This window comes from Pan troglodytes, chromosome 3 (assembly GCF_028858775.2).
Source record: "Pan troglodytes isolate AG18354 chromosome 3, NHGRI_mPanTro3-v2.0_pri, whole genome shotgun sequence".
Lineage (NCBI taxonomy): Eukaryota > Metazoa > Chordata > Mammalia > Primates > Hominidae > Pan > Pan troglodytes.
This window is the reverse complement of record NC_072401.2, coordinates 146,437,399-146,452,404: the sequence shown is the minus strand read 5'-3', so window position 1 is coordinate 146,452,404 and position 15,006 is coordinate 146,437,399. Positions and strand designations below refer to the sequence as shown.

General features: G+C 34.4%; 1 protein-coding gene across 2 annotated transcripts in view; it reads right to left on the bottom strand.

Moving 5' to 3' along the window:
* HHIP (hedgehog interacting protein) overlaps positions 1 to 15,006 on the bottom strand; it is a 94,754-nt gene that overhangs the window by 78,109 nt on the left and 1,639 nt on the right. For both annotated transcript variants that reach the window (XM_009448363.5, XM_001146476.7), the window contains exons 2-4: positions 9,964 to 10,156; positions 3,757 to 3,913; positions 2,865 to 3,066 (exon numbers count right to left, since the gene is read on the bottom strand). In XM_009448363.5, coding sequence (XP_009446638.1) covers positions 2,865 to 3,066; positions 3,757 to 3,913; positions 9,964 to 10,156 — 552 coding nt within the window. The remainder of the gene's footprint in view (positions 1 to 2,864; positions 3,067 to 3,756; positions 3,914 to 9,963; positions 10,157 to 15,006) is intronic.

The following is a 15,006-nucleotide window of genomic DNA, read 5'->3' as shown; positions in this document are numbered from 1 at the left end:
CACACACACAATGAAAGTTTTAAAGGTTGCTCATCAGTTTGACATGTGGCCCATTCTTCACAGTGCCAGTATTAGTGATTAGCTTGTAGAGTACACTATCATCAAAGAGCTATCAAATCACTACATATTTTAAAAACATATTCCTGACTTACTCTTTAATCTCAATGCCACAACTTTTTTTTCTATGGCAAAAAGAAGTTAATTCTTTAGCTTGTGCTTTGCATTTTTTGCAGATTAACTTTTTCTCTGTGAACTGCAGACAGTTTAGCCCCCAGGGTACTACAATCTCCTACAATTTAGGCAGCACGATCTTGGTGTGTAAAAATAAGACGTCATCTTTTTAGCTTCAGTTAGGACCCATTTAGGAAGAGTTGTCCAAGTTCCCTTACGATTGGCTCTTGGCTGATGGCATCCCTTTCAAGCACTTATAAGAATCAGAGTTGGTAGAGGTTTAAAGAGATAAGCAAGTCCAACTCTTGGCCTTAAAAAAGGTCAGCCTTTACCATGTGACAGAAATCACTCCCAATTAATTTACATTAGCAGACAAGGAATTCCAGATTTTTTTAAACAGCCAGCAATAGATTTTAGAAACTCTTATAATCAGAAATTCCTCCTTATGTCTGACTTAACATATTCCTCTTAGTCATCAATTAATGTAATTGTGAAGGGGTTCTGCAATGTGGTTTGTATTATTCTCAATTTCAAATGTGTGGAGGTTGGGTTTAGTATGTATTACCAATTCTGTGATTTGAGTATTGCAACTAATACTTTAGTCTGTTAAACAGCTTTATGCTCTCTCTTAGGATTTTAAAACTGAAAAAATAGAATAGTTGATATGTATAATAATTTATGAAAATTCGTATTGGCATTACTTATGCAAAATGATTATTGACAAACACAGAATACTGTCATAAATATATGATAACTTTCATATATTAAAGAAGCCAGAAATAGCTGTGAAAATGCTTTTACATTACAAGTCTCTGAGGGGCAACCACCAAAATCAGTGCTATGATCAACTCATAAATGTGGTGGTATCTGCCCCATCATACTGACAGTGGCCTTAACTCTTCCAATCGGGGAGTTCCATAGACACTGAGATAAAGGCCACGTGCAGCATGACCTGCTTGAAGTAAGAAGGATGTGATCTTATTAGTCACTATACACTCTGATATCCATGTGATATATTCCTATCTTGTGGACATAATTAGTGCTAAAACAGCAAAGGAATTTAAAATATTGCATCTTAAAATATGTCATATAAGTTCACCAGAATAACAGGTTTTGAAGTATATTTTAGGCCCCAGAAACCCGGGAGCTCTTCTGGAAAAGGAGGTCCAAATTCTGCAAGTTTTCTTGTAAATTTGGCCAAGTACTGCAGAATTCCTGGAAGACTGCAGAACACACATACTCAGAACCAAGGTACTGTTATATCCTTGCTTGTACAATTTTATTACATAATGAAACATCTCCATGTCAGAGCTGAATATGGCAATGAATCATCAGAGAGCCCTACGAAGGGTGTAAATTGAAATAGGGATGCTGAAGGAACCCTGATTTAAAAGGCAGTCAAATTGAGGTAGAAACAAGAACATCAGTTCTTGTTATAAAAAATTTTCCAGTATTCTGAGCCCTCCTTACATCTATATTACATCATACATATCTTTTTAATACCAACATTTTTACTCAAAGCACATTAGAAAACTATTGTTAATATTAATATCAGTTCTCTCAAATAATTAGTATTATTCTCAAATATCTGAAAATATTTTTAAAGCAAATTGGCAATATGTATTATGGTTATAATCTTCAACTCAGTAATGCCCTTCCTGTGAATGAATATTAAGGAAGTCATCCATGACCAGATTAAGTAAAATGTACATGAATAATAAATAACATTATTAACAATGATAAAAAATAAAGACTGGAGTCATCTTAACTCTCACACGATAAGAAAATGAAACAGATAGCAGGAATATATCTATATTTTTCCTGACTTGTTTCTTCTGATTTGGGTCTTCTTACCACTGGAGTACAGCACAACAAAGCAAGAAAGAGTTCATTTCTATGTGAGTAGAAGACTACAAATCCTCCTTCAGGTTTTTTTTTTTTTTTTCAGTTAAGAAATGAAAAGGATAACCAGTTCTTCCCAAATCATATTGTTACTTTGTTTCATTCTAAAATAGACATGAGCTATTAAATGTGTCTTAATTTTAGAACGTCATAATTTGCTTTATGGTTTAGTACTGCTAATGTTGTACTGTGTCACTCTTGTGAAACAAACTTGACAATAATTTTGTTTACATACCTAGGTGATTTAAAATGAGAATTCAAATTAGAGAAGTGAAAAAGAGGGCAATATATGTTTTATAGATGGCTAATTATAGAAATATTTGACTTACCTGTAAAAACATTGTACAAGGAAGTTGTAGTATAAGTAGTATTTTTTATGAGACAGACTCAAAAACAGAGATGGTGAAAGAATGATTTGCAATTGCCAAAATAACCAAAAGACCTCTTTGTTTCTACTAGCAAATGCTGATGTACAATCCTGTGTTATGCCCATTAAACAATATTTAAACAAATACTTTATAAAGCCAAAGATTCCTTTAAATGGGTCAATTACATGGGGAAAGCATGTCAAATATCAATTCGATTGCAGCGCACAATAGTCAACAAATAACAGAAATTTAATGTCACTGTCCTAATTCAGGTGCCATAATTATTGTTTCTTATGTTGCCCCCTTATTTTCTCCTGCAAGATTCTTTCTTTTATTACAAAGAAATACCTTCAGTGAGGAAGGTAACACTAAAATAAAATTAACATAGCCAGCACAAAAATAAATAAAATTTAAAAAGCCAACCTTTATTCCACTTTGAACAAGTTTGTGAATGTCCAAATAAGGCTCCTTGAAAATTTCTCCTTCAGGGGTAAGTATCTTCACATAACCTTCTTTTTCCAGAATGAAGAGACGGTGCGAGCCATCCCCACTATGCAGGGCACCAACGGGCTGCCGCAGCCCACTCACAACCTCCTGAATACAGAAGCAGTTGTGTTTGTGCTTTCTAAACAAATTAAAGAAAACCAGTAAGCTTTTCTTGAGATGAAGGAGATAAGGGATGCACTTGGCATCCTTTTCAAACTCTATTTCCTCTAGGAATCATGGTTTTGAGAACCATGAAGTGCTTGCTAACCCAAGGGTCACAATATAATTCTTTTAAGTGGTTCTTTTAAATTCTTTCAATGGCAAAAAACAAAACAGCCTTCTATCAGAACGTAAAATAAGAGAATCAAAACATGTATATATTTTCAAATGTCATAATCTCATTTTCTCATATTTCAGCGACTATAATTAAAATTAGTTCTACTCACAATAAATAAACCTTATGGAAGGCATGTAGAGAGAAAGTTCTAAGATCTATTTAGAAAAATCTGATTTGCTAATAGTAATTGTGCTGAACATTTTCACAGTGCCATAGACTAACAACAATCATAAAATTCAGGCTTAAAACTATACCCATAAAATTCACATGAGTCATAGAGAAGCCAAGCTCATAATATACGATTAGTAGTCTAAGTATTAAAAGCATTTAAGCTAGAATTTTAGAGAAACAAACTACCACAAAGAAAAAAATAAAGCATCTGGAGGATATAGCTGCTGAACATAAGCACAGACAGTTGATTCACTGTCAAAACCACAAGATTTGTCAGTTGGGTTTTTTTAAAAAGATTAAAGAGCATTTATCTTTATGAACCTGCTGATCTCTTCCACTTTGTCATATTCTTCCATCTGGTCCAAGTAGTTAGATGCTGGTCCTCTGACTTGTTTTCTTGGAAAATCTGGAAAGCACAACCCACCATCTTTTCTTGCATAGTAAAAGCAAAACTCATCCGCAGTTGTTTGAAGGAAACCTTTAAAAAATATAAAAAGACTCATTAGAAGCACTTAATGTCATAGTAAAACCACCTTATTTGAAAGATATAAGATGAGGAAAACAATTTTGAGAAACTAGGTGGATATTTTAGGAAGAACCTAGACTGAAATAAAAACAGTCCTGTAATCCCACCACTTTGTGAGGCTGAGGTGGGTGGATCACCTGAGGTCAGGAGTTTGAGACCAACCTGGTCAACATGGCGAAACCCCGTCTCTACTAAAAATATAAAAATTAGCAGGGCATGGTGGCATGCACCTATAATCCTAGCTATTTGGGAGGCTGAGGCAGGAGAATCACTTGAACCGGGAGGTGGAGGTTGGAGTGAACTGAGAACACACCACTGCACTCTAGCCTGAGCCACAGAGCGAGACACCGTCTGAAAAAATAAATAAATACTAAATAAAAAGAATGAAAAATATCGGGAGTTGGGACTCCCATTTGTGTTTTAAACTAATTTAAAAATTGTGGTAAAAGTGAAATAATATTGTATTGGGTATTAAAAGGCTCCTATGAAGTACAAATAAGACAAACTCAGCATTTATCTTGCTATTGCATTGATGTCTTTTCAAGATTCTCTAGTTACTGTATGTTGTACCTGTGAGCGTATCTCATCAGTATTTAGCATTTTTTCCCACAATACTAAATAACTTCCTCAGATGAACAAACAAGAATCAAGAAGGAGACAGGCCATCAGGTGCCAGTTTTGGTCATTTTATAAGTCTTAGTGTATTGCCACTTACATAAGATTAAATAATAAATCTAATGAATAACACAAGGTCATTATATGCTATAATAAACAACTGACTCACTGTGTAATGATCAAGCAATGAATTGGTGCTTAAAACAGAGCCTCCATTTTCAAATATGTAAGTGCCTTTTTCCTGCACCTCACTTATAGGAGATAATGATTAATGTGTAATAGAAAAATTATATTTAAAATATTCCTTCAATCGTCTCAAACAGAAAAGCTGACATATCAACAAGCCAAAACAAAAACACAACGGAGTTACTTAATAGGATCTAAAAGTAAGATGTTTTTTCTTTTCTTACACATTAAATATTTTATCATATAAAAACAGCTATCTTTGAATATGAAAGAAAAGAACTTTATGGCAAAAAAGTTTCGATATTACTTTTACAATTTGAGTTAATAAGGTGTTACCTTTCTGGGACATATTAGCAAGACTCACTTCCACATTCTAATGATTTCTGCTCTCAAAATATGACGGTGCTACCAGAGTCAGTCTTATATATGGTCCTAAATTGCTGCTTCTGGTCTTATACTTTATATTATATATCTAAAGTTTTTATTTTTATATAACAAATTATATTTTCACACCTCATCAATTTTGTGATAAACATACTGAGTAGCTCAGTAGAAATTTAGAAGTTGTATAACAAATTCAGATTTAGCAAGGATTTCTAAGAATAAGAATTTGGGATCAGCCAAGTGAGACTCATCAATGGCGCATAAAAGACACTACAAGTTTACTTTCTGTGTGCTTGACCTAGGACCCCTCAAACCTAAAACTTATCTTAGAATGTGAAGGTCCCAAATGGTTGTAAAGCTTGAAGTACATTTTGACCTAACTTTTGAGTGAAATGTCTCACCCTGAACTTTCTGAGAGAGACTCTTCCCTGCCAATTTCTGACTAGGCTATTGGAAAGGATCTTGTCTTGGCAACCAGGCAAGTAAGAGCAGATGTCCTTGGGAGTGTGTGTGTATGTGTGTGTACATGCATGCGGTGGGGGGCACAGAGAAAAAGAGGCAAGCAGCTGGGAAGTGCTCCACGGGAGGGGCAAGGCAATTGGAAAGTTATTTTTCTTTGAAAAAAAAAATTCAAGGATTAGAAGCTGGGGAGAGGAATGAAGGCCATAGAAACATTTACTCATCTTTAGCAAGTCACCATTTGCAAAAGATAACTTTTCCCCTCCCTTCTTAAATGGGTAAGCATTCACATGAAAACTGCCTAATAGTGTTAAACAAGTCTCTTAGAGGTAAAAAGAAAAAAAAAAAACTAAATTGTTAAATCAAACTCTTTGCACAGTTTTGGGCTAGAGCTTGTTTTGGAAATATTTACCATCAGGCAACAAAATCTCCATGCCTATATTATGCATGCAGGAAGACTGTCATACTATGGTCATATTTATAACTGGATATGTGAGTGAGAAATATAGTTTTAAGGTGATGTTTGCCAGAAGGGTCACAGAAAAACTTCAAAATGCAATTCAAAAGAAATTTCAAGCTTGCTTAAAAAAAATGTGTGTTTCAGCATTACTGTCTACTAACCAATACCATCTTAAGGTGAAATTAATAAACAATGCTGGTGGTCGATTCCAATTTAAAGGGAATTAGTAACTGGGACAAATATGAGGAAATGAGAAGTCATTTTCAAACGGAATATCTAAAGATTAATGAATACATATTCATAAACTTGGTGGCTCCAGAGGTACGATGCCTGCTTAGCAAATTAAGAAAAAATACAGAATGTTAACAATAAATTTACTCCAAGCTTCTTATGTAATTTAGACAAACTGAATAACCTAAGTGTGAAAACCAACTCAGAAGATTTTTACTTAAATACATGGGCTTTTTTTTTTTTTTACAATCATGTAATTTTATTTGAATTTAAGTATCTAACACTTTTATTAATACTTTACCTTAAATGACCCAATTCTGCAGTGAACAATGATGAATAGGGAGATATATTTTAACATTTATTGCCAGGGTTCCCTTTTGTTTGTCATTTTACTGAAAGTGCATGTTTAGCTCACTCGGGATCATCATAATATGGTCAGGTCTACTAATAATGAACAAACACCAAATATTCTAGCAGCTGTATTTTCTTTAAGTTCTGATCATTTATCAACTAACTTGGATCTGTAAATATTCTCCTGGATCGTGAGCCTGGTTCTGCTATACCACAAAGCACCCTATAAATACTGACGTATAAAATAAATGCTTCCTTGGAGTATTCTGAGTTCTCCCTTTTCTCTCAGCATGTATTCCAGGGAAAAGTTATTTTTCCTCATTATAAGTGCTGCTCATCATGATAAGGAAAAAAAAAAAGAGTTACTGACTCTTCATGAGTAAGACTTACTCATGAACATATTCTAATAGAAGTGGTGGATTTTGATATATTCATCTGTTTATTCCTTCTGGTTTACTCTCCTTGGGACTAAGAAGACACATGTGTAAGCTAACTGGCCGGGGTTAGGAATGGCTATGGACTAGAAAATTCAGTTGAATTAAACCCTTGACCTTGGCCTTCTTAGCAATAGGATTATACCAATTGAACTAATTGTGTGCAGACATTTCACGCTACAATAACCTACTGCTGAGAAGATGAGGTCGAAGAGTGATAAAAATCATTATGACTACAGGTACAGAGGAAGAAGCAAGGCCAATAGATGTCCACTGATATGCTTCCCATAGAGAGTGTTATGCCTTCTTTTAGTGACTAGCAAAGTAGCTACCCTGCTCAGTTAAGCAGAAGAAAAGTCCTGCAGAAACAAGTGGAGAGTTTTTGGCATTTTTAGAAGTTTTGAGAATTTACTTCCCTAAGTGAATTCACAACTGGAAAATATTATGATTAATAAAACTCTAGTATATACTCACTATATTGCTTTGTAATATCTTTTCCCATTTTTGGGAAAATAAGCAGACTATGACTATTTCTTAATTAAGCTTTCTAGGAAGTAGCTATCTTATAGGTATATGAATATTCTAAAGTGACTGTGCTTTCTTAAAGCCATGAAGTCAAAGCAAATGGTTAAGTCATTTGTATGTACATTTCTTCATGCATTGGGCAATAGGGAACAAATGAAGATGTCTCTGGAATCATTTCTCTCTCCCAATTCTTCCAGCATTTGGCTTCTTTTAGCAAAATACATCCCTCAGGGTACCTTCCTCTTCAAGTTTTTGATTTGTAGAAAGATGAAGCTATTAATGAGGATAGTCAAAATATGTTGATTAGTTTCTTCTAAAAAAGAATCACAAAGTAGCTGTTCCAACACTTTGAACTTCAGAGGAAAGTGAACCACATCATTAAATCAACTTAAGGGAAAACTATTAAAATTTGCTTTTATAGTAATTTCCAAAAAATCTGTGTTGCACAATTGTAAAGACACTTCTGTGCTGGGGGCAGGGGCAGGGAAGGGTGGGGATTAGCATCTTATTTATTGTACTTTAGGAAATGGTAACCTACATGCCAAGGATCAATCCAGGCAACAAATCAATTAGCATAAGTAATGCAAAGAGTGTGTTATTACAGCTCACTTTTGGGGCAAGTATTGAGAATGATCATTAGCATTTGAGGTACGCAGGGGCAGCCCCCTCTGCTTGTCGGTAAAGCCTTCCAGAGTCTCTGGAAAGCACCGTTGCTGCTCTGTCCACTTCTAGAGTGGAGCTTTCATCTGGTTATCTTTCAAAGCAGCCTGGGTGGCCACCAAAAGCACTTGACATCTTGATGCACTTCAGCAGTTTTACATATATACAAACTTTGTAGAGAAATAAATTTGTCATTCGTCACCACATATGTTGATCTGGGGAGCGAGGTGCTTGCAGTTCTGGCTCTGAGCTGTTTGCTGTGGTCTCTCTTTCAGTGGATATTACTTTTATTTTATTGTTTTTGGAAGCTAAAATTACTTCAAATATATAAAGACCCCCACAGTTAAGTCCCCAAATCTAGCATGTTGTAGTTATCTAAAGTAGATAATGGTAAATAAAAATGCTAAGTGTTGATATCACTTTCAATTTATAGTCCTAAAGGCAAATGTTCAAGACTTGAAGTTTCCAGCAAACTTTTATGGTATCTAATCTGTTATCACTTCTTTGTAGGCCATCTAGGCAACCGTGACCTATTCTACTTTGCTTTGGGGAATGTGATAAAGAGGAAGAAACAGCTGCTTGAGAAAAGGCTTAGAAACATGGCTGTGGTTTATGAAGACAATAATAATATTTTCATATTGAATGGGTTTAGATATATGTTATGCTAGATGCAAAGGAGCAAGCAACCCTAGTCAAAATGTTCTATAAGGTTATTAAGAGAGCTATATTAAAAATACAAAAGTCTACACTTTCCTGGGTCAGAGAAAAAAGTAAAATGTACATAGCACTTAAAAAAATTCTCTCGGTGCATTCTGTGGTTCTTAAAGCTTGTCTTTTCCTTAAATACTGCTTAATCTTCAGTAGATTTGTGTGTGACTTTGCCCAACTAAACAGAATGTCTTGTTAAATTATTTTCTTCCTCTATGTTGAGTCTTCCAACTAAAGCAACAGCAACCAAAATTTACAAATTTTTGATGATAAAAATTAATCAATGAGTATATATGCTTATTGGAGTCCAAACTACAATAGTGACTAGGCATGTTCATGACACTATATGCATAAGAAATTCCATATCTCTCCTATCACCTTCTCATTGTATAACTTTGATTAAGGCGTTTGACTTCTCCCAAGGCTCAGATTTCCTCATCTGCCAATTGGAGAGGACTCCACTCTTCCTACCTAGCTTACAGGGTTTTTGAGGAGAAAATTAGTCATTTTATGTGAAAGTGCTTTGTAAGATATTACTTTTTGGATTCCTAATCATATTTTGTTTAATGATCTATCTTACAAGTCAGTGGACTTTCTCCAATATATATATATGTATCAGCTATGTAGAAGAAGACGCTGCCTTGATATTGAAGCTGATGTTACGGTAAAGAAGGCACCAACGAGGAGTTTGGGTTGAGAATCCAACGTGTGTAAAGATTACCACCTGTAATCTGTTAAGCTGTTATTACCAGCTTAACAAGAAATATATAACAAGTCAACAAAACCAATTATAATGTTTGCAGACTGAAATTACAATATTCCCTTTAGAGGCAGTAAAAGTTATAAATTTGGAAATGTTAATTATGAGGCAAAATAGGTATTTTAAAGGCAAGATAAATTTTACAAGTTTTGTAAATAAGCATTTAAGTACAAGTATCTTACAAGGATATTGTACAGTGGTTTATTTTACTTATGCATTTTTTTCTTACCTGGAATATGGCCTCGGCAAGTGTAAAAGAATTCTTTGCAATAGTCTTTGCAGAGCAGAGGAAGTACTAGGTCTCTTTCCAAGACTTCTCCCTCAGGTGAGTGGAACAGGCTTTGAGAATGTGGAGAGCAAAGTGCACATTTGATTTCCTCCAGTAACTTCCCACATTCTGTGTTGTTGGTAACAGAAAATATCTGAAAGCCATAAATCAGAAACAAACATTTTTTTAGTAGGTAAATTTAGGTTTAGTTATTATTATTATTTTTTGCCATTGTGTAAGTAGAAAAGTCTAATTTAGCCAATGAAGTTTTTTGAAAAGAATTACTGTGTCACAATACAGAATGCCTTTATAAGGATACAAGTATAGTCTCTGGAGCTGGGCTGGGAGAACAAAGGACAGGGATACATAAAAGTGCTTCTTATTCCTGCAAATCAAAGACTTCATCTGTACTTCAGGTGTGAAAAATTAAAAGGCAATTATATTTAGACTCTTTAAGCCTTTATCACTTCATTCTGCCTCAAGTATATACTGAATGATATTTAACTTCAAAATTCCAACCTTTGTCCAACCGCATGCAAAACAGAATTTTTCAAGACATGGCTTATTTGTGTCTTACATGAAAATCTATTTCATTCCTGAAATTCTTAATATGATAATGTCAAAAATATACTTGGGTTACATTTTTTAAAAATTTGAATTAGTTTTCAATCTGCAGACTGCATTAGGGAAAATTTTCTAAAGTAGGATTTGCTGTTCATGTTTTATAAAAATAATATCCAAAGTGAAATCAAACAGGTTTAAAACCAATTTTTATTATTCATTATATCTTAGCCAGGAAAAAATTTTTAACTAGGTCCTCAGGTATGTTATATGCATGAATAAACACAAGAGTTTAACGAAGTGTTTTTGAATAATGTGTAGTGAATTTTAATGAAAAATGGCTTACCTTCATCACAATTTTGACAATGACATGTCTTTTATTTCAATAAGACCATTTTGAGTTATTGAGTCATTGAGTTTAGCAATTAGTGGACAGAATAGGTCTTGTTGTTTAGCAGTAACTTTAAAAACCTGACTTCAGAATCTCCTTTAATCTATATAGAAGGCAACATCAACACAATATTTGACATGTGAAATGTAGTGCTGTCAAAATCAAGTATTGATTTTTTATACTAAAAACATCATAATGGAATTGAATTTTATACCTTTTCCCAATTCATCTAACTATATTTATACTTTATTACTTCTTTAGAACTGTCAACCAAAATTAGCATTTTAAATTCTAGAGCACTGTTTTAAACAAATATTCCATTCACAAATTAAGGTTCTAATTTGGGTAAATCTATGGCTTCTGTTTTTTGGGATAATGATATTCTAGGTCATCACAAAAATTTGAATCTGCAAGAGCAAAGTAACGAAAAAAATTGAATACAAGCATACTGAAATTTTAGTATGCAGCAAGTCCAATAGAAGTTATCATATTTTGGAAAAATGTATAATGGGTTGTAGCTACAATATTCAGAAAGGTTATTATTAATCACAATTATATTTACTGTCTTATCAATTTATTTAAATAACAATTGCTTAAATGGATAAAATTTTCTAAAAGGAAACATACACTACACACTTAGAATGTGCATTCCAAGAATGTTTTAAATGCCTTTTATCGTCCATACTCTGGCAGACCTCACCAGATCTATTTAATATTAATAGTGTTCAACTGTGTTCTGTTTGTTTATCATATAGCAATTCTGTTTGTTTATCATATGGCAGTCCACTAAGAACAAAACAACTGCAGGATGCTGAAGGCACCTCTTTTGCTGGCTGAAAAACTGGAATGTAATTACCTTTGGTTTTATGGAGATTATGCATTCTTCCATTTTTTATAGCTGAAAACAAAATGATCCTCGTATACTCTCTCAGCTGCTATCCAGGAAGAGCTTGATTTTAGTGCCTAAGGAATTTTGTCTTTTACAATTTTTGGAATGTGTTCTGGTCACAGATCTCTCATCAAACGTTTCAGAAGTAGGATTCAATAAATTATCTGAAATCAAGTATAATATTATTCTTTTTAAAGTTTCATGCTGTTCCGGCCCAGCAGGATGGTAACATTTTTGCTCTGTGTGAGGTCTGCAGTGTAAATACCTATTTGAAGATAGATAGAGCCATCATTCTGGCTTTGGTTTCAGTGAACCAATAGTCTTACTGAAGTCAATTAAACTGACTCAGCCAAAGCTGCAACAGTGTTTTAGACAGATGAGTCTGGGTGTGTGTAGGGTAATTTCTTCCTCTTTTTTGCCTATGTGTCTGTGTCTTATATAGGTCCTTAACTTTATTTCTGATGATGCCGTCAATCTTAAGAAGAAATTTAAGCTAATTTCCTGTTTCAATTTTTAAAAGCCGTATACAAAACCATCACAGTGGTTTAAACTAAATATACTTCAGAAATCATGTAAAACTTTGAAACATTATTACAGCATGCCTAGTAATCATTGTGGCTGTTGCTAATTTATAACATCTGGCAGGTCATCCTTTAATCTTTAGCCACACGAAAGTAAAATCCATAGAAGAAGGGTAAGATAAATAGGGGATACACAGTAAAGTGTGGCCTCCAACTATAGCTTATCAACAAATAGTAAAATGGGTGACAGAGACCTTCTGTATTTCTCTTTATTTACCAAGTAACTAAACAAAGAGGGCAAAAGGCACCCACATGGGTTCGATGAGGGGACAAAAGGAGAAAATACATGACAGTATATTAAGATGTCGCCTTAAGATCACTTGGTACACAAAAAGTTATTTCTAAAAATCATATGCCTACAAGGTTGTTCAGCTGTTGGGTAGAACACATGTGTCTCTGAACTATAGTGCTGGATTATGTCATTAAAGAGTTCAGTTTCAATTTTAGGCTAATATGTAAATAGATCATTGTACTAAGGCAGCTGTTAAAGGGACCCCAGGATGAGTTATTTGTTTAGTTGGATGTGTTCAACAATAGCCTTTGTCCCTGAAAGAGCCAGAGCAAACAAATGATTGTAAAAGGGCACACTTGAAAACAATTACTTTTCACCCATTTCTTGACAGCTTTGGCTGTGAAACCACCCAAGGTAGAGAGAGCTTCTATGCCTCTGTGGCTACAAGTTAAGTTTTAGAAATGGGGGTATTTCAGTTGGTTGCAGATTCAGTTTGGTTAATAAGAATTAGATCCTTTTAGCATGCTGTATTTAGAAAGTGCGAAAATATTGCTAAGATAATATGACTTCCTAAATTTTGACAGTACTTATTTGTCATGGTAGTTAACAATCTTATTACAATATACAACATTATTAAAATATACAAAAAATTAAAATAGAGCATAATTCCATGGCTAAAGAATTGAACTCAATTCTAGTTCATTAAAAAAAATTTCTTAGCCTAGAAACAGGACTTAATTGCATAGCTGAGCATGCTAATATTCCTACCTAGTTTGCTACTATCTATTTGTCTAAGAAATTTCTTCCTGTAGGAAAAAGCTACTACTGTAGTTTCTTGAAAAGCTGCAGAAATCTTTCTGGGGAATTTTTTTTTCTTCCATAAACAAAAAAGGGCCCTTTCAAATAGCAATCATCTCTCCTGTATACACATTATGAAATAAGATCCTAACATATATTATAATCCAGGAAGGCTTACGGGAAAAAGGGAAACACTGAAGTTTATTATAAAATAACATGTTTTAAAAACTATTAAAACTTGAGAAATAACATAGGTCAAGAATGCATATGCATAGCTATAGCAAATCTCTGTTTTGAACAATTTGGGTATTGTTGATTTATAAACCTCTTGTAATAGAACCAGCAAAAGTCTAGTGTACCAAACTTAATTCAGACACACTTTCCAAATGAGTAGGGGTTTGTTGGAGATTGGAAGCACATAAAACAGAAAGGAATGTATATAGTTAACATGGCAGATTTCTTCCTAAAGAATGATTTCTTTAAAAAAATTTTTATATAACTTCTCTTAAGGGCTATAACTCCCCTTGGTCCCATCCCCCTTCCCCTTCTCCCCACCATTTAGTCAAGAACAAAATTTTCATTCCACATGTCTCTGGAAGAGTTGAGTATTGCAGGGGTCTCTAGATCATCAGTATATTCATAGTACGTATTGCACCAAGGGAGACTCAATGGCAAATATTTCTAAACTTTTCTCTGAATTTCCTGGTTCTTTAGGGCTCCTGATAAAACCTTTAAGGTGACCTGAATATAGCTATTTTGAAACTTAATTCAATTGCAACACAGGAGCTTAAAGACATTGCTTTGAATAAAATCCTGGAATATCTGTTCCCTGAATCTCAGGCTCCTGCTGCATATGGTAAGAATAAAAAGAGAGTTGCAGCTGAAAACCTGCAGCAAGACACTTCTCACTCATCTGGGAATAGAAGGAGTCGGACAAATGCTCCCTCAAAAGGCATGAACATTTGGACAGAGCTGGGGACTGAAAGAGAATGATGTTCTCTAGTTTCACCCATTAGTGAACCAACTAACAAATACAATGGTGTTGTTGTTATTCTTTTGCCATAAGCAACAGGACTCTGTGTGTGGGCAGCAGTTTAGTGGGGAGGAGGATAAGTCGACCCCTTTTTGTCCTATTGATTTTTTCCTATTTGCATGACTTGAGCAAATTAAATGATGCAATATGGCTTTTTGTTACAAAACAAAGTGAGAGATACCACCCAGACACATATGTTGATTCGTAGGAGCTGTTTACATGAGAATAGAGTGAAATCTACCGTGAACTGAGCATAAAAATTAGATTCAGCCTGGGTATTTTTTTTTTTTTATTATGCGCCAGCAAGACTGAAGCACAAGTTTTCCAAGAGTCTCTCAGACCTTGACAACTGGCAGTGTTCTAACAGAGGAATTCTTAATTAAACCTAAAATGGGGAAAGGGAGGGGGAGCAAAGACACCTGATTGTTTATTTCACGTGCAGTGATTGTTAATGATGTGAGCCAGCAATGATTCCTTGGAGTACAGTAGATACCACCCATGACTGCATCTCCTGGCAAG